Source organism: Rhinoraja longicauda, chromosome 2 (genome assembly GCF_053455715.1).
Source record: "Rhinoraja longicauda isolate Sanriku21f chromosome 2, sRhiLon1.1, whole genome shotgun sequence".
NCBI lineage: Eukaryota > Metazoa > Chordata > Chondrichthyes > Rajiformes > Arhynchobatidae > Rhinoraja > Rhinoraja longicauda.
Window position 1 is genome coordinate 110632277 of NC_135954.1, and position 24291 is coordinate 110656567.

The following is a 24291-nucleotide window of genomic DNA, read 5'->3' on the forward strand; positions in this document are numbered from 1 at the left end:
TGTAGTAGCAGTGAATGTTTTGTTTCCCTGAGACATATTGTGGATAGAACGTAGAACATAGAAAAATAGGTGCAGGAGTTGGCCATTTGGCCCTTCGAGCCAGCTGAGAAAGACCCATTCATTCCCACTTCTTTGCTCTCTGTTATCCAGTTCTCAATCCTTGCATGGTGCCCGATTCCATGTGCTCCAAATATAAACAAATCTGTGTGATAGAGCAGGCACATAGAAAATAGGTGCAGGAGTAGGCCATTCGGGCCCTTCAAGTCAGCACCACCATTCAATATGATCATGGTTGATCATCCAAAATCAGTACCCGTTTCTGTTTTTCCCCCATATCCCTTGATTCCTTTAGCTTTAAGAGCTAAATCTAACTCTCTCTTGAAAACATCCAGTGAATTGGCCTCCACTGTCTTCTGTGGCAGAGAATTCCACAGATTCACAACTCTCTGGGTGAAAAAGTTTTTCCTTATCTGTCCTAAATGGCCTACCCCTTATTCTTAAACTGTGACCCCCCTGGTGCTGAACTCCCCCAACATGGGGACCATTTTTCCTGCATCTAGCCTGTCCAATCCCTTAAGAATTTTATGTTTCTTTTAGATCCTCTCTCATCCTTCTAAATTCCAGTGAATACAAGCCCAGTCGACCCATTCTCTCTTGCTTGCCCTATTGTAAGTTATTGAGAAGAGGAACTAGTCACAAGGAACTGCAGATGCTGGAGTCTTGTGCTAACAAGGCAAAGTGCTGGGGTTCTCTCCATTCCTTCTCCAGTTACTCCAGCATTTTGTGTCTACCTTTGATTTAAACCAGCATCTGCAGTTCTTTTCTACACAGTGCTGTAGTAACTCAGTGGGTCAGGCAGCATCTCTGCAGGACATGAATAGCTGCGAAACGGCACCTATCCATGTTCTCCAGAGATGCTGCCTGAGCCGCTGAGTTTACTCCAGCACTTTGTGTCTTTTTTTGATTGAGAATAAGAAATCAGTTGCCTCTGATGAAACCATGAAACCATTCAAACATCTTTCTAGCGCGTAAAGTCAAGTTTATCATATATCATATCATATCATATCATATATATACAGCGCGGAAACAGGCCTTTTCGGCCCACCAAGTCCGCGCCATCCAGCGATCCCCGCACATTAACACTATCCTACACCCACTAGGGACAATTTTTTAAAACATTTACCCAGCCAATTAACCTACATACCTGTACGTCTTTGGAGTGTGGGAGGAAACCGAAGATCTCGGAGAAAACCCACGCAGGTCACGGGGAGAACGTACAAACTCCTTACAGTGTAGCACCCGTAGTCAGGATCGAACCTGAGTCTCCGGCGCTGCATTCGCTGTCATAGTAGGACGGTGGCGCAGCGGTAGAGGTGCTGCCTTACAGCGAATGCAGCGCCGGAGACTCAGGTTCGATCCCGACTGCGGGCGCCGTCTGTACAGAGTCTACATTCTCCCCGTGACCTGCGTGGGTTTTCTCCGAGATCTTCGGTTTCCTACCACACTCCAAAGACGTACAGGTATGTAGGTTAATTGGCTGGGCAAATGTAAAAAATGTTCCTAGTGGGTGTAGGATAGTGTTAGTGTGCGGGGATCGCTGGGCGGCACGACCTGGTGGGCCAAAGGGCCTGCTTCTGCGCTGTATCTCTAAATCTAAATGTAAAATCTATACGTTCTTGTGACTTGTATGTCAAACCAAACTATGAACTAGGAAGGTTGCTTTTCTCTCTCTGATCTAAGTTGGCCCACCCTCCGCTTTGTATTTAATTAGTCCGTGCTGGTCCACAGGATGCTAGCTGACAGGATCAGGCAATTGGATGAAACAATCCAATAAGTACATTAATTACAGCCTCATTTCACATGTTCTGTGTTTGTGGCTCTCTTTCTCAGATCAGTAAAGCTGCCAGGAAAGAGAAAAGTGGAAGCCATGGAAAGTTGGCAGAGTCTGAGCACATTTTGAAGCCAGAGCACCTGGGGCTGACCCCTCCAGCCGATGAGTACCAAGAGGACACTTCTGATGAAGAGGTACAGAGAGGCAGGACTTCTCACGCGCTTTTAACCCTTTGTGTTGTTAATGGTGGGTGTACATGATTGGGTTGTGTTCACTTATTTTACCTCTGAGGACATTCTGACAAAAAGTTCAGTGTGTCCTCCAACAGCAGAAAGCTTCCAGTGTTAAAACACAGGCTTCACAGGAATCACAATCTCTCTCTTTGCTCCGTCAACCCAGCCAGGTTTTCTCCTCGATTCAGCTGCTGCTTGTAGTACTGTTTCCCAGTACCCTGTCCAAATGGTCAACCTGAATGCCGGGACCTTGGGTGGAGTGTTTCTGGTTGCAGCTGTAGCTCTGCGAGCACCCTTAGTGGCACTGTGCACCGGATGTCCTTGTGCATCAGTCACTGAAAGGAAGCATGCAGGTACAGCAGGCAGTGAAGAAAGCCAATGGAATGTTGGCCTTCATAACAAGAGGAGTTGAGTATAGGAGCAAAGAGGTCCTTCCTTCTGCAGTTGTACAGGGCCCTAGTGAGACCGCACCTGGAGTACTGTGTGCAGTTTTGGTCTCCAAATTTGAGGAAGGATATTCTTGCTATTGAGGGCGTACAGCATAGGTTTACTAGGTTAATTCCCGGAATGGCGGGACTGTCATATGTTGAAAGACTGGAGCGACTAGGCTTGTATACATTGGAATTTAGAAGGATGAGAGGAGATCTTATCGAAACGTATAAGATTATTAAAGGGTTGGACACGTTAGACGCAGGAAACATGTTCCCAATGTTGGGGGAGTCCAGAACAAGGGGCCACAGTTTAAGAATAAGGGGTAGGCCATTTAGAACTGAGATGAGGAAAATCTTTTTCAGTCAGAGTTGTGAATCTGTGGAATTCTCTGCCTCAGAAGGCAGTGGAGGCCAATTCTCTGAATGCATTCAAGAGAGAGCTAGATAGAGCTCTTAAGGATAGCGGAGTCAGGGGGTATGGGGAGAATGCAGGGACGGAGTACTGATTGAGAATGATCAGCCATGATCACATTGAATGGCGGTGCTGGCTCGAAGGGCCGAATGGCTTCCTCCTGCACCTATTGTCTATTGTCTATTGTCTTAGCTGAGGGAGGACACCCTGGGTCTAGAGCAGCGTTTCTCAACCAGGGTTGTCCGGAACGCTAGGGTTCCGCTAGAGGTCGCTAGGGGTTCCGAGAGAAACAGTGATAAGTAGGATAATCAAATGTAAATGCATTTTTGAGTCCTTTTGTGTTTCATTTCATATTCATATTGCATTGTCAATAAACTTGAAAAAAATGCAAGTTATTTTTTTGCTTAAACCAGTTGTCAGAAAAATATATTATGTTTGCCTTATGAACTTTAAGTTTATGAAAGAGAAAGAAAGAGATTAATAAAGATATATAATAATTTTTATGTAGGGGTTCCCTGAGACATGAAAATTATTTCAAGGGTTCCGCAATGGGAAAAAAGTTGAGAAACGCTGGTTTGGAGAGTTGAGCACAAAATCCAGCCCTGCCATCCAGGGCAGTGTGGAAATGTTGGATAATATGTGAAATTGCAATGCCACGCAGCCTCTCGTGTCGACTGAAAAAAATCTCATGGCCTCTGGCTGGTTCCTGGACCAATATTTGCAGCTGCACCAGAATTACTTGCTGGGTACGATTATCTGGTTAGCACATTGTTGTCTCAGGGAGTTTACAGTGGAGAAATTTGCTGCTTGTTTCTGATATTATATCAATGACTTTGTTCCATATGGTTTATCATTGTTTATTATTTATATGTCGGTACACTGCGGGGGGCTTGATTGTAATCATGTTTTTTGTTCCGCTGACTGGATAGCACGCAACAAAAAAACTTTTCGCTGTACTTGGGTACACGTAACACTAACTTCCAACTTCGTACCATAGCTAAAATCAAACCTTTCCTCCAATTCGACGACACTGAAAAAATCATTCACGCTTTCATTTCCTCCCGCCTAGACTACTGCAACTCCCTATACACTGGGATCAGCCAATCTTCCTTGTCCCGCCTGCAACTGGTCCAAAACTCCGCAGCGAGACTCCTGACGGGTACCCGTAAAAGGGACCACATCACGCCGATTCTGGCCTCTCTCCACTGGCTCCCTGTACGGTACAGAATCAACTTCAAGCTCCTCCTATTCACGTATAAAGCCCTAAATGGACATTCCCCCCCCCTACATCAAAAATCTTCTAACCCACCTCTCTAACTCCAAGTCCCTCAGGTCGGCCGACTTGGGGCTACTCACTATCCCGCGGTCTAGGCTTAAGCTCAGGGGTGACCGCGCTTTTGCGGTTACAGCTCCTAGACTGTGGAACAGCATCCCTCTCCCCATCAGAACTGCCCCCTCCATCGACTCCTTTAAGTCCAGGCTCAAAACCTATTTCTACTCCCTAGCGCTTGAGGCTCATTGAGGGGGCGCTGTGAACTGTTTTGTATGTGCTGTTATGTTTGCGTGCTACTGTATGTTTCATTTTTTTCCTTAGTACCTAATCAGATGTACAGCACTTTGGTCAACGTGGGTTGTTTTTAAATGTGCTATACAAATAAAATTGACTTGACTTGGCTTGACTAAAGTAAACTACAGTGAAAGGTTTTGTTTGTGTGCTATTTAGACAATCTAAACTATACATGAGTACAATCAAGCCATATACAGGTAGCGCAAAGAGAAAAAATCACAAAGTGCAGAATATTATATTACAGTGTTACAAAGATAGTTATAGCAAAAATGTCGATTAAAAAAAAACAAAAAACTGCATGGTCCGCAATGAGGTAGGTTGGAAGATCGGGACCACGCACTACCTTATGGGAGGATCTTTCAGTAATCTGATAACAATGGGAGTTGTTTCATGTTTTAATAGTCAAGCTATGCAGACATTCTAAAGTATTCAAATTGCTCAAACCAGCAAAGCAAAAAATATTAGGAAAATTGAGGCACAAGGAACTGTACATGCTGGAATCTTGAGTAAAACACAAAGTGCTGTTGTAACTCAGTGGGTCAGGCAGCATTTGTGAAGAACATGGATGGGAGTTGATTTGGGTCGGACCTTCTTCAGATTGTCTGGCCTGCAAACCCCCCACACCTGTATCCACCTGTCACTTGCCAGTCTTTGTCCGACTCCAGCTCTTTTCAGTTTGCTCTCCTCTACAACAATCAGTCTAAAGAAGGGTGTAGGAAGCAACTGCAGATGCTGGTTTAAACCGAAGGTAGACACAAAATGCTGGAGTAACTCAGCGGGACAGGCAGCATCTCTGGACACAAAATGCTGAAGTAACTCAGCGGACACGAAATGCTGGCGTAGATTGCTGAATAAAGCATTCCGAAGTTAGTTATGGCAAAAATGTCGATTTAAAAAAAACTGCATGGTCCGCAATGAGGTAGGTTGGAAGATCTGAATAAAGGTCTGAATAAAGGTCTCGACCTGAAACGTCACCCATTCCTTCTCTCCAGAGATGCTGCCTGTCGTGCTGAGTTATTCCAGCATTTTGAATCTAAAGAAGGGTCCTGACCTGAAACGTGTCCAAATATCAGGAGAGTATGTTTGTGGTGGTGTTGGCTGAGAGGAAATGGTGGCATGGAATCTCCAGGACCTCAAGGACAAGATGGTTTGATGGACACAATAGAGTGGAGATGCTGAAATCCCGAGCAAAAAACCAAAGTGGTGGAAGAACTTGATATCTTGTTAGAAGGAAAGTCTCTGACAAGACAGCACTGCTCTGTGTTAGTGCACATCATGTGAAGACCCAGAGTAGAGCTAAACCTTCTGACAAGGAGGCAAGGCTGTTACGAGCAGAGCCAAACCGACTCTCCATTTGTGCTTTCTATTCCAAGTCGTACAGCATGGAAACAGGCTCTCTGGCCCACCATGCCGATCAAGATAGTCCCACTTTCTCGTCTTTGGCCCATATCCCTCTCAACCTTTCCTATTCATGTCCCTAGCCCAATGTCTTTTAAATGTTTTTATTTGAAAGATAATTAACAACAAATTCCGTGTGTTAAAGCAATGGTGTTTATTTGAGTTGTTTCTTTTTCTGGGGGGAGTTTAATAAAAAAGTGGTGGTCTGTTGTCTGCCATTGTGGTTAATCAGAGGTGTCAGGGATTACGGGGAGAAGGCAGGAGAATGGGGTTAGGAGGGAGAGATAGATTAGCCATGACTGAATGGCGGAGTAGACTTGATGGGCCGAATGGCCTAATTCTGCTATTTCTTATGATCTTATGAAACAATTTCTCCCCTCTGTATAATTATGGAGCAGTTGATATTTCTGTCGTTGGTCCCAGTTCTATGCAGAACTGGTGCCTTTGATGACTATCAGGTGGCTGTGCCTCTGTGGAATTGTTAAGAGGGCCAGTATTGCGACAATTCTGTACCCCACTAACTCTGCCCATCTCACAGTGGGGTGACACCTCCAGCTGCATTTGTGTGGCCCGCAATCGCGTGATATTCCGTCAAGCAGGTCCCCTTTTGCTGAGTGTAACTCTACTCAAACCCAACACTAAATGCATCCCACTTTTATAAGCTCAGCCGTTCTCTCAGCTTGAAGGGAGACCTTCGGAGTACCTGACACTGGTGTTCGCTGCCTGTGCTGCCCTTTGGCTCCGTTGGTTCGTGGCTGAGTATCGGCACCAGTGTGGAGGCAGGCTCCCAAATGGTATCTGCCCACACCTGCTGCGCGTCCTCATTCCTGAGCACTGAGGTGTTTGTTCCTGACATCTGTTTTCACTGCACACTAGCTGGGAGTTTGTGTGCTTGTCATGTTTCGGGTAGGGTTCCTGTGGGGATTTATGTCAGCAGTTAACGCTGTTGGATTAGGTGTTCCTTTTGTACTGATTCCTCCCTGGGACTAATGTTGTGGGTCTGTCCCCTGCCGCTGTGGAGGATGTCTGCTGGTCTTGGATCTGTTTAGTCTGGTTTCCCATTGGCAAATTCCAGCCCCCTCCTCCCACCTTCACTTAGTTTGAACTAGTTATAGTTTGAACAGACTCTGTGATTTCTGTCAGGAAGTTAACTGCTGCTGTCTAAAGATCCGCAGTTTTAAAATCTCTTGGGTATCATTCTTTGTTCCGGCAGTGAGCCCGGCCGTTGTGTTAGATAAACACTGTCATTGACAAGACACTTGTATAATTTTCTCTCTCCCTTGTGTACAATTTGATGATTATACTGTCTTTAAAGTTGATTGTCATGTTGCTAAAATGAATTCCAGCACACTGATTGTACCTCAAAATAGAGTTGCGTAGATTAAGACCACGTGCTAAGGCCATTTGATCCATCCAATCTCTGCTATCTTTACTGAAACAATGCAGTCAGGTCCTGTGCCTCCTACCAGTATTTTTGGGGTTGAACAGTTGTATATCAGGAAGTCTCAGAGTTATAGAACTGTACAGCACGGAAACAGACCCTTTGGCTCACTTAGTCCATGCTGACCAAGTTAGTATTCTGGGCTAGTTCCATTTGCTTGCATTTGTCCTATAGACCGCTAAACCCTTCCTATCTAAATATTGGTCCAAATGTTTTTAAAAAGATGCAATTGTATCCGTTTCTATCACTTCCTCTGGCAGCTTATTCCAGATATAGACAATCCTCTGATTGCAAAGGTTGCCTCTGAGGTCTCTTAAATCTCTCCCCTCTCATCTTAAGCCTGTGCCCTCTAACTCTTCTTTAAATGCCAAGGGCATGATGGGCTGAATGGTGGTTCCTCCATTGTCAATGTCTTTGGAGATGTAATGGAGCCCCGACCTATACTCCCTTTGCACTCACAACTGTGGGGCCAAATTCCGCTCCAACTCCACTTACTAGTTTGCAGATAACATCACTGTCATCGCCAGATTTCAAACAATGACGAGATGGAGCGAAACACCGGGTGGCGCCACCAGCACTGGCCGCCTCGCCCACAGTCTGTCTGTCCTTTCAACAGATTTTTATTATTTTAAGTATGTGTTAAAGTATGTTTTAGTGTTTCTTGATTTGTTAGGGGTGGGAGGGATATTGGGAGAAACTTTTTTTTCATTCTCTTACCTCGACGGAGATGTGATTTTTCTCCGTATCGTATCTCCATCCCCACTGCGGTCCAACATCGTGGAGTAGTGCGGCCTTTCCTCGAGACCGGCCTGGCGCTTCAAGCCACGGGCACGGTGCGGACTTTAACATCGTGGAGCTGCGACCCTTTGCCGAGGATCGACTGTGGAGAGCTCCAACCGCGAAGCACCGTGAAGCCCGCGGTCTCTGGTAAGAAGAGGCCGATTCGGGAGCTCCATGCCGCGGAGAGAGTTTCAATCCATCCCGACGCCAGAGTTTTGATCATCCTGACGCGAGGGCTGGACATCGGACCGTCGGCAGCGGTGACTGCAGACGGTTCAACAGTCCCGACCGAGGGTGATCAAAGAGGAAGATGCTTTGAACTTTATTACCTTCCATCACAGTGAGGAATGTGGAGTCCACTGTGGTGGATGTTTATGTTAAAATTTACTTTATGTGGCTGTGTGTCTTGTTGCTTTTTACTTGGTATGGCTGTATGGTAACTCAAATTTCACTGTATCTTAATTGGTACATGTGACAATAAATTGAATCTTGAATCTGAATCTTGGAGTACAGGAGGGGGGATAAAGAGCTCAGTAATATGGTGTCAAGATGACAATACTCAATGTCAGCAAGATAAAGAAACTAGTTATTGACTTCAGGCAGTGATGGCGACTTAATCTACCCCACGCTGTATCGGGAAAGCAGCCAACCTAATGAAATATCTTTTTTCACCTTGGTCATTCCCTCTTCTCCCCTCTCCTGTTGGTCAGAAGTCACAAAATCTTGAAAGCGCTTACCACCAGGTTAAGGGAAGCTTCTTCCCTGCTATTATCCGACTACTGAATGGTCCTCCCATAAACTAGGGCGTAGTCCCAATCTTCCAACCTACCCCATTGTGACATTGGAGTTTTTCCTCAGAAACTGTAATACTACAATGCTAGCATGATATTCTGCACTCTGGAATTTTTCTTTTTGCACAACCTGTTGTACTTGTGAATGGCTTGATTGTACTCGTATGGCATGATTTGACTGGGTAGCATGCAAACAAAGCTCTGCACTGTGTCTAGGTAAGCATGACAATAATTGACCAATGACAGTAATAAACCAATACCAATTTAGATACAAGCAGAAAAATAATCAAACAGGGAAAATGATAGTATCAAAGTGTGGTTGAGGCACATAATTCATTTCTTTTCGGAGTGCTGCTGCCTCTTCCAACTTCAGTTGCATCTCGGTGAAAACAGCACAGCAGTCTCCTGAACCAGCTTTACATTGTTCAAACTTATTATACAGTCTTATGGAAGGAGAAATATTCTGCCAGATTTCTTGCTGTGAATCTCGTGCTGTCTGAGCCCTTAAAGCTTCAACATCAGTCTGCAGAAGGGTCTCGACCCAAAGCGTCACCCATTCCTTCTCTCCTGAGATGCTGCCTGACCCGCTGAGTTTTGTGTCTACCCTTAAAGCTTAATCTCGATTTGAAAGAAATGTTTAAACACTTTCATTTCGAGATGCAGCATGGAAGCAGGATATTTGGCCCGTGCAGGTTCATGCTGATGATCGGTCACTCGTTCATGTTAGTTCTGCGTTATCCCACTTTCTCCTCCGCTCCCTACACACTAGCGGCAATTTACGAGGCCAATTAACCTACAAACCCACACGTCTTTGGCATGTGGGAGGAAACCGGAGCACCCGGGAGGAAACCCATGCAGTCAAGGGAGAACGTGCAAACTCCACACAGGCAGCATCTGAGGTCATGATCGAACGTGGTCTATAGCACTGTCAGGCAGTGACCCTACCAGCCGTGCCACTGCATAGCCACATGAGTGCATTAGGGTAGATCAAGCCGGTATGCACCTCTTGGACAGTTTGAGTGATCGATGCGGCCCGCTTATTTGAAATAGAACAGGCCGCGTGTCTGGGAAATGGGAGAGAAGCTGGTTGGGAGGAATGACTTCATCCCGCAAGTACGAAGGATTGACACGAACCCTGTCCAGATTCTGGCAGTATTGCTTTAAGATAAATAAGCAAATTGACAAGGAACGGGGCAGCAAGTTATTAACCTTAGTAACATTGAATTTTTATTTTACACAAAGTTATAATTGCAAGGGATCATTTCCTCCTTCAAGCTCGTGTAATGTCAACGGAGTGCTGTTCATCTTCCAGGCTCTGTTCTGTTTGTATGTGGAAGCTTCCCTGGGAAGATCAAGCTTGAGGTTGTGTTGACAACACTCTCAGTCAGAGCCCTTTCAACTGAGCAGTGAAACTTTCCCCTTTAAGCGAGTCCAGCTGGCCTGCTCCACCAGGGGACTGGTGTGCAGGATCTTGTCTGTCCAACCTTTCTGCAAAGCCCCTGTCCCTGGAGGAGAGAGCCGACTTACTTTTGCTTTTTGAGAGCTTGTGTTCGCCGTTTTGGATAGCCATCTGTTCCTTCCGAGGCTAGAACAGTTCCTCCTAAAGTTACCTTTGTTGGTTACTTCCACTGCCCAACGCTTCCTGGACCCCTCATAATTTTCACTGCAGGCAACTCGTCCACTTCCACTCTGTAGCTGCCAGGGGACTGATTCCCATTCTGAGTCATTTCATCACAACCGGGGAATGGTTCGCGTAGAGAACGGACTGCTGGATGGCCTGAAACAGTGCTGGAGGAACTCGGCCGGTCAGGCAGCATCTGTGGAGGGAATGGACGGACAGTGTTTCTGGTTGGGACCCTTCTTCGGGCCGATAGAGTAAGGGGGAAGGAAGCTGCAAGAGAGAGGTGGGGGGGAAGGGGGTGTGGCTGGCAAGTGATGGGGACGAAGCCTGGCAAGTGATGGGTGAGCCGGATGAATGGGGATAATTGGCAGATGGAAACCTGACGTTGACTAGAGGTAAAAAGGTGACGAAAGGAAAGAGGAGTGAAATGTAAAGGCAGAGAGGTGGCACATGGGTGGAAAGGGGGGGCGGTGGGGTGGGGGTTGAGTGGAGGGGAGATGAGGAGGAAAGGGGGGGTGCAGGGAATGGAGGGGTAGGGATCATGTGTAGGCAGATGAGATTAGTTCATCTTGACATCATGTTCGGCGCTGTCTCTTTCCTGTGCTCCACTTTTCTACATTCTGTGTAAATTGGAAATATGGTGCTTGTGGATGAGAGATGAGTGGATGGAGGAGGGAGAGGAGCAGGGTGGCTGGATGAACTGGTGCTTTGCGGAGTTAACGAGCCGAGGAATGGGAAGAAACTGAAGGCACATGTGGGAGGTTGTTGCTGGTAGATGCAAAATGCTGGTGCAACTCAATGGGACAGGCAGCATCTGCCTCACAGCGCCAGAGACCCGGGTTCGATCCTGACTACGGGTGTTGTCTGTACCGAGTTTGTACGTTTTCCCCGTGACCGCGTGGGTGTTCTCCGGGTGCTCTGGTTTCCTCCAACACTCAAGACATAAAGGTTTGTAGGTTGTTAATTAGCTTTGGTAAAAGATTGTAAATTGTCCCAAGTGCGTGTAGGATAGTGTTAATGTGCGGGGATTAGACAATAGACAATAGGTGCATGAGTAGGCCATTCGGCCCTTCGAGCCAGCACCACCATTCAATGTGATCATGGCTGATCATTCTCAATCAGTACCCCGTTCCTGCCTTCTCCCCATACCCCGTGACTCCGCTATCCTTAAGAGCTCTATCTAGCTCTCTCTTGAATACATTCAGAGAATTGGCCTCCACTGCCTTCTGAGGCAGAGAATTCCACAGATTCACAACTCTCTGACTGAAAAAGTTTTTCCGTAGGAAAAAGGATTGCCCGTTGGCACGGACTCGGTGGGCCGAAGGGCCTGTTCCGCGTGGTATCTCTGAAGTCTAAAGTAACGATCCTGGAAGGGTTCAAAGCTGCAGTGAAGCGGGTGCCTCTTTAAAGATGCTGGCGGAAGGAAGGCTTCGCTGCGGAATGATCATTCCATCTGTCTGAAGTCAGTGAGTGACGAGGCATTGTGGAATAGAGCGCTGGCAGCCGTCCCTCTCACGCTTCCTGTCAATCCCTGCTGCCGGTAGCCTGCAGTCTCGTGGCTGATGGAAGTTCAGTCGCACAGTAGCTGCAGGGCTCTCCTGGAATAGCCATCAGGCTTCAGCAGCTTTCACTGAAAGCAGCTGCCTGCTTTGCCTGGGCTGGAGTGAATGGAAGGGGGGGTGGGGAAAGAGGTTACCGAATGAGAGGTTCAGATGTTCAGGGGGTGGTGGGGAGCTGCCATCCTTGCGTGCAGCACCAACTTTGTGGGGCAGCAGCAGGTCAAGTGGCAGTGCAGCTGTAAAGGGCACCGTATGCATTGACTGTGCAGGCCTGTGTTCAGACCCCATCTGTTTAATCCACCTTGCAGCAATCTCAGCGGCTGCCAGGAACCAAAGGTTTCTGCCCTTTCACCTCCTTCCTTCAGCAAAGTCTGGGGCCTGAAACCTTCCTGAACAGTGGTTTTGTTGGTAATTTACCAGATTGATCCCTGGGATGGCAGGACTTTCATATGAAGAAAGACTGGATAGACTCGGCTTGTACTCGCTGGAATTTAGAAGATTGAGGGGGGATCTTATAGAAACGTACAAAATTCTTAACGGGTTGGACAGGCTAGATGCAGGAAGATTGTTCCCGATGTTGGGGAAGTCCAGAACAAGGGGTCACAGTTTAAGGATAAGGGGGAAGTCTTTTAGGACCGAGATGAGAAAGTTTTTTTTCACACAGAGAGTGGTGAATTTGTGGAATTCTCTGCCACAGAAGGTAGTTGAGGCCAGTTCATTTGCTATATTTAAGAGGGAGTTAGATGTGGCCCTTGTGGCTAAAGGGATCAGGGGGTATGGAGAGAAGGCAGGTACGGGATACTGAGTTGGATGATCAGCCATGATCACATTGAATGGCGGTGCAGGCTCGAAGGGCCGAATGGCCTACTCCTGCACCTATTTTCTATGTTTCTATGCTCTGTGCATTGCTGCTGTGGGCTGTCTGTCCCATTGAGTTACTCCAGCATTTTGTGTCTACTACTAATTGATCCCAGGCACATGTGCCACCCTGTGATGCATGGTCCGAAGAAGGGTCCTGACCCGAAACGTCGCCTATCCAGGGATGCTGCCTTCTCCAGAGATGCTGCCTGACCTGCTGAGTTACTCCAGCACTTTGAGTGCTTTTGTGTAAATCAGCATCTGCGGTTCCTTGTTTCTACTGTGCTTTACGCAATGGTTTCAAGTTTCCCCGTCTCTCGGCTTTCCAGTGGCAGCACAAGTGACTGCAGACGCTCAAATCTTGAGCAAAGCACAGAGCGCTGGAAGAACTCAGTGGGTCAGGCAGCATCTGTGGAGGGAAATATACAGTGGGAAGGAACTGCAAACACTGGTTTACTTTGAAGATAGACACAAAATGCTGGAGTAACTCAGCGGGACAGGCAGTATCCCTGGATGGAAGGAATGGGTGATGTTTTGTGTCGAGACCCTTCCTCAGACTGTGAGTCAGGGGAGAGGGAGGAGACACAGGTAAAGAAGGGTAAGGTGTGAAAACGACCTTACATTAAAGGGGACGGAGATCAAGGAAAATGTAGATCATTGCTAGCTAGGGAAAGGTGACAATGAAGCATGCAAAGATTAAAATGTAATCAGGGGGATAGTCAGACTGGTCGGAGAACATCACCCATTCCTTCTATCGAGAGATGCTGCCTGTCCTGCTGAGTTACTCCAGCATTTTGCGCCTATCTTTGAAGGAAATATACAATCAGGACACTTGCTCGGACTCGGGTGTTCAGACTGCTCTCCCTTGGAACTGAAAGGAGGTCTGAGGGGCTGTTGCTGCAGAATTCATCAGGCCCACTGGAGGGAGCTACTGTACCATGAGTTGCCTCTCGCTTTGGTAACAGTGTGTAAGTGTTGCAGCTACTGTGTTCGGATGGCTCTCCAGCCTTGAGCACACTCGACAGACAGGTAGTCCCCACCTGAAGATAGACGCAAAATGCTGAAGTAACTCAGCAGGATAGGCTGCATCTCTGGATTGAAGGAATGGGTGATGTTTCGGGTCGAGACCATTCTTCAGACTTCTCCTGTCTGTTTAATTCATCCTTACATTATCGTTCGCACAATGTCTCCTACCCGGGCAAAGAAACAAAGTGCTGGAGGAGCTCAGTGGGTCAGGCAGCATCTCTGAGGGGAATACAGGCACAAAATGCTGGAGTAACTCAGCGGGTCAGACAGCATCTCTGGAGAAAAGGAATAGGTGACGTTTCAGGTCAAGACCCTTTATCAGACTTTGAGGGGAATGATGGGTGATGTTTCAGGTCGGGTCCATTTTTCCAGACTCCTGAAGAAAGGTCAGACTTGAAACATGGTCTCTCCATTCCCTCCACAGATGCTGCCTGACCCGCTGAGTTCCGCCAGCACTCTGCGTTTTGTTGAAGGTTCCAGCCTCTTTTTGTGTTGCAATAGGCCATCCATCCCATTGAGGACTTTCCGCTTTTCAAAAAGATCCTAACTGGTCGATGTGGTGGCTTCATTTACCTGGCGTTTCCCCATATCTCACAGTACCATGAGCCTCAGATTTGTAATTATAATGGACCTAGCACCTGGTGTCTCTTCCCTTTGAAACTCTGGGATAACCGTGGAGTTGAGCCCTGGCTTGGCAACTGCTGACCCCTGTCCTTCAGTGTATGCTCAGCACAGTCAGAAGGAAGCTGTCCACAGCTGGCGTGCCTGCTCTTTCTGTTTATTCCTCGCGCTCGCCTTTCTGCTTTCTAACTTAATTACACTTCCCTGCGTCAACCAAAAGCCCAGCCACCGTGTCTTCCTGCAGGGGATGCCTGGCCCCAGTGGGGAGACTCTCGGTGGGAGTCTGTGTGACCCAGGGTGCATCCCTCCCCTTGGCCCACGTGGTCCGAGTTCTGCCTTTCCACGGCTGAGGAGTTCCCTTTCTTGTCATGAGTTGGGGTGCGTCATGGTGCCACTCTCGTCTGTGAGGATCCCGGGAACCAAAAGCCGATGACAACCGTGTAGTCTCGGGAGTAGCTTCCCTCCGAGCTGCCAACCTTTGGTCACCTGTCAAACTACAATGGGTTGTGTATAACAACCGAGGACAGTAAAGCACAGGAACAGGCCCTTTTGCCCACAATGTCTGTGGTGAAGACCATAATGCCAAGACCATGGCATTGAGGCCAAGACCAGGGGCGGCACGGCGGTGCAGCGGTAGAGTTGCTGCCTCTCAGCGCCATAGACCCAGGTTCGATCCCGACTACAGTGCTGTTTGTACGTTCTCCCCATGACCGCGAGATCTTTGGTTTCCTCCCACACTCTAAAGGCATACAGGTTTGTAGGTTAATTGGCTTGGTCGAATTGTAAATTGTCCCTAGTGTGTAGGATAGTGTTAATGTGCAGGGATCGGTGGGCCGAAGGGCCTGTTTCCACACTGTATCTCTTAACTAAACTAAATCTCTTATCTACCTGTGTCTCTCATCTATATCCCTCTGCTCCCTGCATACCCATGTGCCTATCAAAAAGCCTCTTAAATGCTGCTATTTTATCTGCCTCAACCATCCACCTTGGCAATGCATTCCAGGTACTCACCACCCTCTGTATTTTTTTTAAAGGTTGCTTCGCACATCTTTAAACTTTGCCCCTCTCACCTCAAAGCTATGTCCTCTAGCATTTGATTTTTCCATCCTGGGGATAAAAAGTTCTGGCTGTCCATCCCATCTCTGCCTCCATAATTTTAAATACTTGTATCTGGTCTCCCCGTAATCTCTGACGTCCTAGAAAAAAATACGGCAAGTCTGTCCATTGCATTCCATATTTCAACTACCGTTATCATGGTCTTGTTACTTAGTATAATTGATCATTTGTTTATTGCATATTGTTGTGTAGTTGCGTTAATGGCCATGTAAAGCACGTATGAATTTCATCACACTTGCTTTACAGGCTCATCCAATTTGCCTGCAGCAACATAGAATTTAATCACTCGATGAAACACTCTTGATTTGAGGATTGATCATAGATAGAGGGCATAGAGTGAATATGCAGTGTCTTTTACTCCAGAGTAGGGGAGTGAAGAGCTAGAGAACATTGGTATACGGTGGGTGGCACGGTGGTAGAGTTGTTGCCTTACAGCGCCAGATATCCAGGTTTGATCCTGACTACGGGTGTTGTCTGTACCAAGTTTGTATGTTCACCCCGTGACCTGTGTGGGTTTTCTCCAGGTGCTCTGGTTTCCTCCCACACTCTAAAGACGTACAAGTTTGAATGTTTCCCTATCTTTGAATGTTTCCCTATCAGGAGGAGGTGAGAGATTCTGTGGCAGTTCATTTCTAAAGCTGACAAAAGTTCTCGCTGGTGATGAGAGGGATATCTGTCTGTCGATCAGAATCGCTCAAATGGCTGATCTTGTCACAATTATGTCACTGTTTATGTAACCCAACCATGTGTGAAATGGCTCTTGCATCTCGAACCACAACACACTCTACATCAAAGGGTGTTTCACTGATAGGTTTCATTGATGAGTCCTGAGGTGGTGAAAGGTTTGTTGTCTTCTTTCCTTCCTGGTCATCAGCTGACAGCAGATGCAGGGTGTTGGGTTACGGGGAGAAGGCAGGAGAATGTGGTTGAGAGGGAACAATAGATCAGCCATGATTGAGTGGCGGAGTAGACTTGATGGACCGAATGGCCTAATTTTACTCCAATCAATTATGAACGTGTTCACCTGCACCTCCAACCTCATCTATTGCATCCGCTGTTCCAGATGTCAACTTCTCTACATCGGCGAGACCAAATGCAGGCTCGGCGATCGTTTCAACAGCTTCGCTCCGTCCGCCTTAACCACGGTTAACCCAGTGGCTCAGCACTTCAACTCCCCCTCCCACTCCCAGACTGACCTTTCTGTCCTGGGCCTCTACCATTGTCAGAGTGAGGCCCAGCGCAAATTGGAGGAACAGCACCTCATATTTCGCTTGGGCAGTTTACACCCCAGCGGTATGAACATTGACTTCTCTAACTTCAGATAGTTCCTCTGTCCCTCTCTTTCCCCTCCCCCTTCCCAGTTCTCTTTCTGTCTTCCTGTCTCCAACTACATCCTATCTTTGTCCCGCACCATCCCTTGACATCAGTCTGAAGAAGGGTCTCGACCCGAAACGTCACCCATTCCTTCTCTCCTGAGATGCTGCCTGGCCCGCTGAGTTACTTCAGCATTTTATGTCTACCTTTGATTCGAACCAGCATCTGCAGTTATTTTCCTACACGTGTTTTGATCAGGTATCCCCAACGTGGAAATGATGTAGTAGTGGGGGTGCTTAAATTATGGATGGAAGTGAACATCAAAAACACTATTCTGTAATAAATGTGCTCCCTAAAGTGCCATTTAGAACAATAACCCATTCATACAACTGCTGTAATGTTGTAAAATTACCCTTCAGTCCAGTGTGTCCGTGCTGATCTTAAGTATCCATCCCTACTAGTGCAATGTACCAGATCTCAGCCTATCATAGAAACATAGAAAATAGGTGCAGGAGGAGGCCATTTGGCCCTTTGAGCCAGCACCGCCATTCATTGTGATCGTGGCTGATTCAATGCAGTGGCAATTCCAGTGCTTGCTTAGCTACTGCATGAATGAACCATCCTACCACAACCAGAAAGCAATCCTGAACTACTATCTACCTCATCGGTAATCCTTGATCGGACTTTAATGGCTTTATTCAGTTATTCAATTTCTTCCCTTTATCATGTATCTGTACACTGTAAATGGCTTGATTGTAATCATGTATTGTCTTTCCGCTGACTGGTTAGCACGCAACGTAAAGCTCCTCGCTATACCTCGTTACACGTGACAATAAACTAAACTCAAACTCAAAATTAATGTTCTCTGAGTCCAGACTCCAGAGTCCGTCTACCCCAGTGAAAAAGCTCGGCCTTGGATCCCTTTAAACCTCCTCCCCATGACCTTAAACTCGTGTCCTCTGGTCCTAGACACCTAGGGAAAAGTTCCTTCAGTCAAATTACTTACACTGTGAAGACCCATGTAAAACAGCACATCCCCATTGTCTTGGGGCCCCACGGACTGAAGAAGGGACTCGACCTGAAGAATGACCCATTCCTTTTCTCTGGAGATGCTATCCTCCCCACTGAGTTACTCCAGCATTTTGTGACTATCTTTGATGTAAGCCAGCATCTGCAGTTCCTTCTTACTCATTGTCTTGCTGCAGGGGGTCTAGTACTAAAACCATTCTGAGTGTTACAGAAGGCAGTGGAGGCCAATTCACTGGATGAATTTAAAAGAGAGTTAGATAGAGCTCTAGGGGCTAGTGAAATCAAAGGGATATGGCATGGGTTACTGATTGTGGATGCGAGGGCTCAATGACCTCCTCCTGCACCTATTTTCTATGTTTCTATGTTACACTTCCGTTTATTCTGACACTGAGTATCGTCACTAGACCTGCCAGAAATGATTGAAAGCACCATCCTGTCACCTGATCCTCCCCAAAATGAAGTACCTTTCATCGTATCGTAAAATAGTGGGTGAGCTTTATTCCGCTCACTAATGCAGGTGAAAAAGATCTGTTGTCCTCCCCCACTTTCCTGGCTTCCCGTTTATCCCTCAATGAGTATCCCCAGGTTTGAACATAGAAACATAGAAAATAGGTGCAGCAGTAGGCCATTCGGCCCTTCGGCCATTCAATATGATCATGGCTGATCATCCAGCTCAGTAGCCTGTACCTGCCTTCTCTCCATACCCCCTGATCCCTTTAGCAAAAAGGGCCACATCTAACTCCCTCTTAAATATAGCCAATGAACTGGCCTCAACTACCTTCTGTGGCAGAGAATTCCACAGACTCACCACTCTCTGTGTGAAGAAATGTTTTCTCATCTCGGTCCTAAACACTCGCACTCTTTCCCAGGGTGGTGGTTTCCAAAACGAGAGGGCATGGATGGGCTCGGGTAACTTTTATCACTTGGAGGGCAGACACAAAATGCTGGATTAACTCAGCGGGTCAGGCAGCATCTCGGGAGAGAAGGAATGGGTGACCTTTCGGGTCGAGGCCCTTCTTCAGACTGAGGAAGGGTCTCGTCCTGAAAAGTAATCAGTCTGAAGAAGCGTCGCGACCCGAAAGGTCACCCATTCCTTCTCTCCCGAGATGCTGCCTGACCCGCTGAGTTACTCCAGAATTTTGTGTCTACCTTCGATTTTAACCAGCATCTGCAAGTTTTTTTCCCTGTCACTCGGAGGGTAGTCCGTGTCTGGAATGAGCTGCCAGAGGGGGTTGTCGAATACAGTGACGACTTTTAAAATGCAAGCGATACAAAATACATGAGTGAGGAGGTGTGATTTTTGCAAACTTTTAATTCTGTTTTTCTGTGCACCCTGGATTGTCATTGTTCTCCCACTGGCAAAATGTGCGTTCACTGCTGAGACCCGAGGCTCCAGGAGTCTCTCCCCCAAACCCCGACCTTTGTGCGAGCGTGTCCCCCGATCTCGCCACGTGCTTTGAAGCGACTGTGACGCGGTCATTGGGGGATTTACACAGTAATGTTATTCCCGCTGTGTTTTTGTTTGTTTTGCCGCCACAATATTTTCCTTGGGATACCAGGGGAGCTGAGGTTTGAGTTCCCCTTGTAATAAGCAGTGGTGCGGAGTGTGGGAGAAGTCCTGGCCCCCGGGCTGTGGCTGTGGCTGTGGCTAGGAAGCATCCATGGAAGAGGCTTTCCCTTTTGTTTTACCCTTCACGGGAAGAGACGAACGACCTCTTCCTCGCCGTTGATGAGGGAACGGAGGGATGGTTTTGGCAGCCTCCTGATGTAATGACCGGCGGTGGCAGTCGAAGGGGGGGGGCGTGAGGTGTGGGTGGAAGGGTGGTGGGGTGGGCGGGAGGAAACTGCACACAGGTGCTAGCCCAGGCAGTTACTGACTGACAGCCAAGCCACCTGTTGCTCTGTGCTGTGTGTGTGTGTGTATATGTATATGTGTGTGTGTTTTCCTAAATGCTTCCTTTCATCCGGCGTTCCAGTGCTCCCAGTCAGACCACGTGCGCCCCATCAGCTTCCCTGATTGAAACCAACTGGAGCGGAGTGGCTGGGACTGTTGTTGAGGGGGGCCCTGCGGGAGCGGGGAGCAAGCTGAAGCTAGACTTGGGGAATGCCACAGGAAAGGAGAGCAGGAGGTTTCAGTGGAAATAACATAACGGCTGTCACTGGAGAGTGCGGGTCTTGGGCTGAGTTAAGTGCCAAAATGATTCCGATTACACTGCTGTTTAAACAGTGTCTGATCCCCAATTAGCTTGTCTAATAGCTGCTCAGGAATCTCCGCGCATTCTTGTTTTGACTGTGCGGCAGACTTCTCTTTTTTTTTTTTCCACCTCTCCCAGATTGATGGCCCAGTCTGTTGTGATTGTGTCAGCAAGCATGGAGCTCTGCCTGGGCGTGATGGCACGGCGGGTAATGTGCCAACTCACTGCGGCTGGGCAGGGCGTAGAGCACTGTTCCTTGCCTCCTCTCGCTGCCTCCCAGTCACCTGTGGGCACTGTCCTGGTGAGGGGATCCTCCAACGTTTTAGTGGGGCAGGTATTCCACGCTTGCTCTAATGTGGGTGGGGTCACGTGGAGATGGATCCTGTCTTCAGCACCCTGGCCAAGCAGGTTTACTGGACAGCTGCAAAAACAAAAGGGTATGCATAAACAGTGCTTGCTCGACATCCCAAAGCCCATTACAACCAGTGCTTTTTAAGTACCTTTTAGCCGAGCAGAGCACAGCATGATCCCACAATTAAAGGATGCCAGATGCATTGCGGCGAATTTGCTTCGGTGGAAATGTTTGCATTGTAGTCGAGAGCTTTGCAGCCCATCAAGCAGCACCCGTTTACATTAATCCTTCACTAATCCGCCTTCAGTTTTCATTCTCACCATATTCCCCATCCCCTGATCTTACCACTCATCTACCGACATCCTTTACACAAAACGGCCACTCCATCGACTCCCACGCTTCACGCTGCCTCGGGAAAGCAGCCAGCATACTCAAGGACCACTCACACCCCGGTCATTCCCTCTTCTCCACTCTCCCGTCGGGCAGAAGATACAGAAGCTTGAATGCAACTGATTCAGGAACAGCTTCTTCCCTGCTGTTCTCAACTATTGAACAGTCCTCCCATGAGCCACAGTGTAGTTCTGATCTCCCAATCTACCTCTTTGCACTTTTTTAAAATCTGCTTTTTCTCTGTTAATGTAACGCTACGATGCTGTAACACTGTATATTCAGCAGTCTGGTATTTTATCTTTGCACTACCTGATGTACATGTGTATGGTTTGATAGTACTCATGACTTGACTGAATAGCACACAGGTCTTTCACTCTATCTCGATGCATTTATCAATGGTAAACCAAGACTAATACCAAATGGAGGGGCAATTTAAAAAAGGCCACTTAACCAAACATCCGTGTGCTTGCGATGTGGGAGAAAAGCAGAGTACCCGGGCAAACCCACGTGGTTACGGAGAGGATGTGCAAGCTCCGCTCAAACACACAGCAGATCAGAATTGAACAAGAGCTTTCGTCTCGAGATACAGCGTTGAAACAGGCCCTTCGGCCCACCAAGTACCGCACATTAACACAATCCTAGCTATCCTATTGTGGATGAACAACCATGATCACAGAGAATGGCGGTGCTGGCTCAAAGGGCCGAATGGCCTCCTACTGCACCTATTGTCTACAACGCACTAGCGATAATTTACATTTATAGCAAGCCAATTAACCTACAATCCTGTACGTCTTTGGAATGTGGGAAGAAACCGGAGATCTCGGAGAAACCCCACACATGTCATGGGGAGAACATACAAACTCTGTATAGACGGCACCTGTAATCAGGATCGAACCTGGGTCTCCAGTGCTGTAAGGCAGCAGCTCTACCACTGTGCCACCCCTTTCAGCAGCATCTCCACTGCCCCGAGATCAACCATCTACATCTATCTACCCTGAGGGCAGTGGGTAGCAGCAGAGATTGTGTCTTTCATGTCTGGGGTAGTCTAGCTTGTAATGCATTGGCTGAAGAAGGGTCTCGACCCGAAATGTCACCCATTCCTTCTCTCCTGAGATGCTGCCTGACCTGCTGAGTTACTCCAGCATTTTGTGAAATAAATACCTTCGATTTGTACCAGCATCTGCAGTTATTTTCTTACAATGCATTGGCTGGAGTTATTTAATGAACTGATTGAAATTGTCCAGCTGCAGTAACGAGATTTGGACTTGTTGTCCAGATCAGAGGTACAGCTGTTCAGGAGCTAGTCCAGTGACCAACCCAGTGTACCTGCTGGATCTGGCTACCCCACAATCTTGTACCCGACAGATGGAGATTCCTTTTCTGCAGAAATGCTGCCTGACCCGCTGAGTTACTGCAGCATTTTGTATCTTCTCGTACCCAACATTGTATCTCCAACTTCTCACTTCATAACGTACAATGTGGGTGACAAACCAGCATTGTGAAACTTTGAAAAGCCGGAGTAACGCAACGTGACATTCATCATTTCTGGGGAGAAGGAATGGGAGCATTTTCAGAAACTTTCAGCAGCCACCCCCCTCTTCTGCTGCCCCACCCCACCCCACTCTTCTTCTCCCCACCCCACGGACACTGGCTTCACATTTCATGCCTCTTATCTCTTTATCTGCACATCTCCTCACACTCTTTATTTCTTCTTCTCTGGTCTTTGCAAACTCGTGTGCCAATCGATGCACCCCCTCCCCCTCACCTGCATTCCATCTATTACTTGCCAGGATAGACACAAAAAGCCAGAATAACCCAGCGGGACAGGCCCAGCATCTCTGGAGAGAAGGAATGGATGACGTTTCGGGTCGAGACCTGAAACGTCACGCGTTCCTTCTCTCCAGAGATTCCGCCTGTCCCGCTGAGTTACTCTGGCATTTTGTGTCTATCTTCAGTTGAAACCAGCATCTGTTCAGTTGCCTGATAACAGCTGGAAGAGAGTGACCCTGGATCTGGAGGTGTGCGTCTGGAGGTAGAGGTGTACTTGAAAGATGGTGCGATGTCTCCAATGAGGTCGATGGTAGCTCTCTAGTTGTTGATAAGATGGTTCAGTTGCCTGATAACAGCTGGAAAGAGAGTGACCCTGGATCTGGAGGTGTGCGTTTTCACACTTCTGTACCTCTTGCCTGATGGGAGAGGGGAGAAGAGGGAGTGACCGGGGGTGAGACTTGTCCTTGATTATGCTGCTGGCCTTGCCGAGGCAGCCTGAAGTGCAGATGGAGTCAATGGATGGGAGGTTGGTTTGTGCGATGGTCTGGGCTGCGTCCACAATTCTCTGCAATTTCTTACAGTCTTGGATGGAGCTGTCCCCAAAACCATGCTGTGATGCATCCCGATACAATACTTTCCCCATCAGGCGACATCTCTGGGGAACTTGGATAGATGAGGTTTCAAGTCGGGATGCTTCTTCAGATTGATGAAGTTGGGAAGAAAGCTGAAAAAGAGGTGGGGGCAGGGCAAAGCTTGGCAAGTAATATGTCGGAAGGAACTGCAGATGCTGGTTTCAATCGAAGGCAGACACAAAATGCTGGAGTAACTCAGCGGGTCAGGCAGCATCGGGGGAGAAGGAACGGGTGACTTTTCGGGTCGAGACCCTTCTTCAGACTGATGTCAGGGGAGGGAGCGGGACAAAGATAGAATGTAGTCGGAGACAGGAAGACAAGCGGGAGAACTGGGAAGGGGGAGGGGATAGAGAGGGGAAGCAGGGACTACCTGAAGTTACAGAAGTCAATGTTCATACTGCTGGGGTGTAAACTACCCAAGCGAAATATGAGGTGCTGTTCCTCCAATTTGCGCTGGGCCTCACTCTGACAAAGGTGGAGGCCCAGGACAGAAAGGTCAGATTGGGAATGGGAGGGGGAGTTGAAGTATTGTGCCGCTGGGAGATCAAGTAGGTTAAGACGGACTGAGCGGAGGTGTTCAGCGAAACGATCACCGAGCCCGAGCATGGTCTCGCCGATGTAGAGAAATTGACACCTGGAACAGCGGATACGGAAGATGAGGTTGGAGGAGGTGCAGGTGAACCTCTGCCTCACCTGGAAAGACTGTTTGGGTCCTTGGATGGAGTCGAGGGGGGAGGTAAATCGGACTATCTTTAATTGGACTTTACTGGACTTGATCTTGCACTACACGTTCGACCCTCTATCCCGAATCTGTACACTGTGGACGGCTTGATTGTAGTCATGTGTAGTCTGCTGACTGGATAGCACGCAACAAACAGCTTTTCTCCGTGCCTCAGTACGCCTGACAGTAAACTAAACTTGCTG

General features: G+C 47.8%; 1 protein-coding gene across 1 annotated transcript in view; it reads left to right on the plus strand.

The window, feature by feature from the left end:
- The window catches only part of bop1 (BOP1 ribosomal biogenesis factor), a 185807-nt gene that overhangs the window by 22155 nt on the left and 139361 nt on the right, over positions 1-24291 (plus strand). Inside the window, 1 exon segment of the mRNA XM_078429715.1 lies at positions 1891-2025. Within this exon segment, the coding sequence (XP_078285841.1) occupies positions 1891-2025 (135 nt within the window).